Source organism: Hipposideros armiger, unplaced genomic scaffold (assembly GCF_001890085.2).
Source record: "Hipposideros armiger isolate ML-2016 unplaced genomic scaffold, ASM189008v1 scaffold_1323, whole genome shotgun sequence".
NCBI lineage: Eukaryota > Metazoa > Chordata > Mammalia > Chiroptera > Hipposideridae > Hipposideros > Hipposideros armiger.
Window position 1 is genome coordinate 79,101 of NW_017732673.1, and position 1,248 is coordinate 80,348.

Here is a 1,248-nt window from a genome sequence, read left to right on the forward strand (position 1 = left end):
AACTCTGCAAATGCACTACAATCCCAAATATTCATCCACTTCACTCAAAATATCTTTCTCTATATCTTCCCCACTCCTGGAAGAGAGAGAAAGGGGTTCCCACCATGCTTTCCTCCTTCTGCAGTTTTATTCCACACCCAGTTCTTCAGGAACCCTGCTCTAACCCTCCTGAGCCACCTCCAGTCTTCATCTCTCCACTGCCCAACTTTCCCATGGCTAAAACACAAGGAGAGAAAACCTCATTTCTCCCCATAAAGGAAATCCTTTCTCAACCTTGCTACATCCTCAATTCACTCTTCTCTTCATCACCAAATTTCTCCAAGGAACAGCTTTACAATCTCTTTCCTTTCTTTACCAAAACTCATGAGCTTAACCACATGATCTGAATTTCACCTCCACATGCTTAAGGAAAACTGTAAAAAGTTCTCAGAGGCCATCATGGGTCTTCCCACACATCAATCCCATGTCTCAAGTCTAGATTGGTGCTGGTGTCCAGAGCCGCCACGATCCGGTTCCTAACAGTCACTCTAGGCCTCTCTTTGGCTAGTTTTCTTCACATCCCCATGGGTTTCACAGGTTCAAAACTTACCTCTCAAAACTTGATCATTCTTCTAAGGGCTCTCCCTTTCATAAAGCTTGCTCCTATTTGTACCAGTTAATACTTCTTCATACACACTGCCTCCTATCATATGTGCACACAAGTTATCCTTCTTAACTATGCAAAACCTCTGTAGGGGTAAAAGTCATGCCTTATTCTTCTATTCCCATAGGGCCAGGACCAGAACAAGGCAAACAGAGTGCGTAGGGAGCAAACTTTGAGATGCACTCATTCTCAGGTTTGTGTAATTGTTGAGTGAGCACTTAAATTTCATATCTCCTTTGCTTCACCCTGGCCCCGCCCTGGTAACTAGTGATGTCCCTTCAACATAGAATAAGAATGAATGAATCTGTTATATAAACCAATGAATCAGTAAGATGACAACAGCATAAGTACTTTGGCGATGACTACTTATCTTTGTTGGAAATGAGATTGGAGACAACAGGCATAATAAGCGCCATCATAGTCAGGGATTCTAAGATTAACTGTGGCGATGGTCGTTCAACTCTGAACATACTAAACACCAATGAATTGTAAATTATTTATTTTAGCCATACCAGGAACAACCTGAGGATGAAACCAATAAGAGAGGAACAAGACAGAGACAAGAGAAAGTCAAGCGAGGGGAGCTAGAACCCTGAACTACCTAC

The 1,248-nt window shown here is 42.5% G+C and overlaps 1 protein-coding gene across 1 annotated transcript in view; it reads right to left on the bottom strand.

Moving 5' to 3' along the window:
* Positions 1-15: 15 nt before the first annotated feature.
* DYDC1 (DPY30 domain containing 1) overlaps positions 16-1,248 on the bottom strand; it is a 27,821-nt gene continuing 26,588 nt past the window's right edge. Inside the window, exon 5 of the mRNA XM_019633496.1 lies at positions 16-65. Coding sequence (XP_019489041.1) covers positions 16-65 — 50 coding nt within the window. The remainder of the gene's footprint in view (positions 66-1,248) is intronic.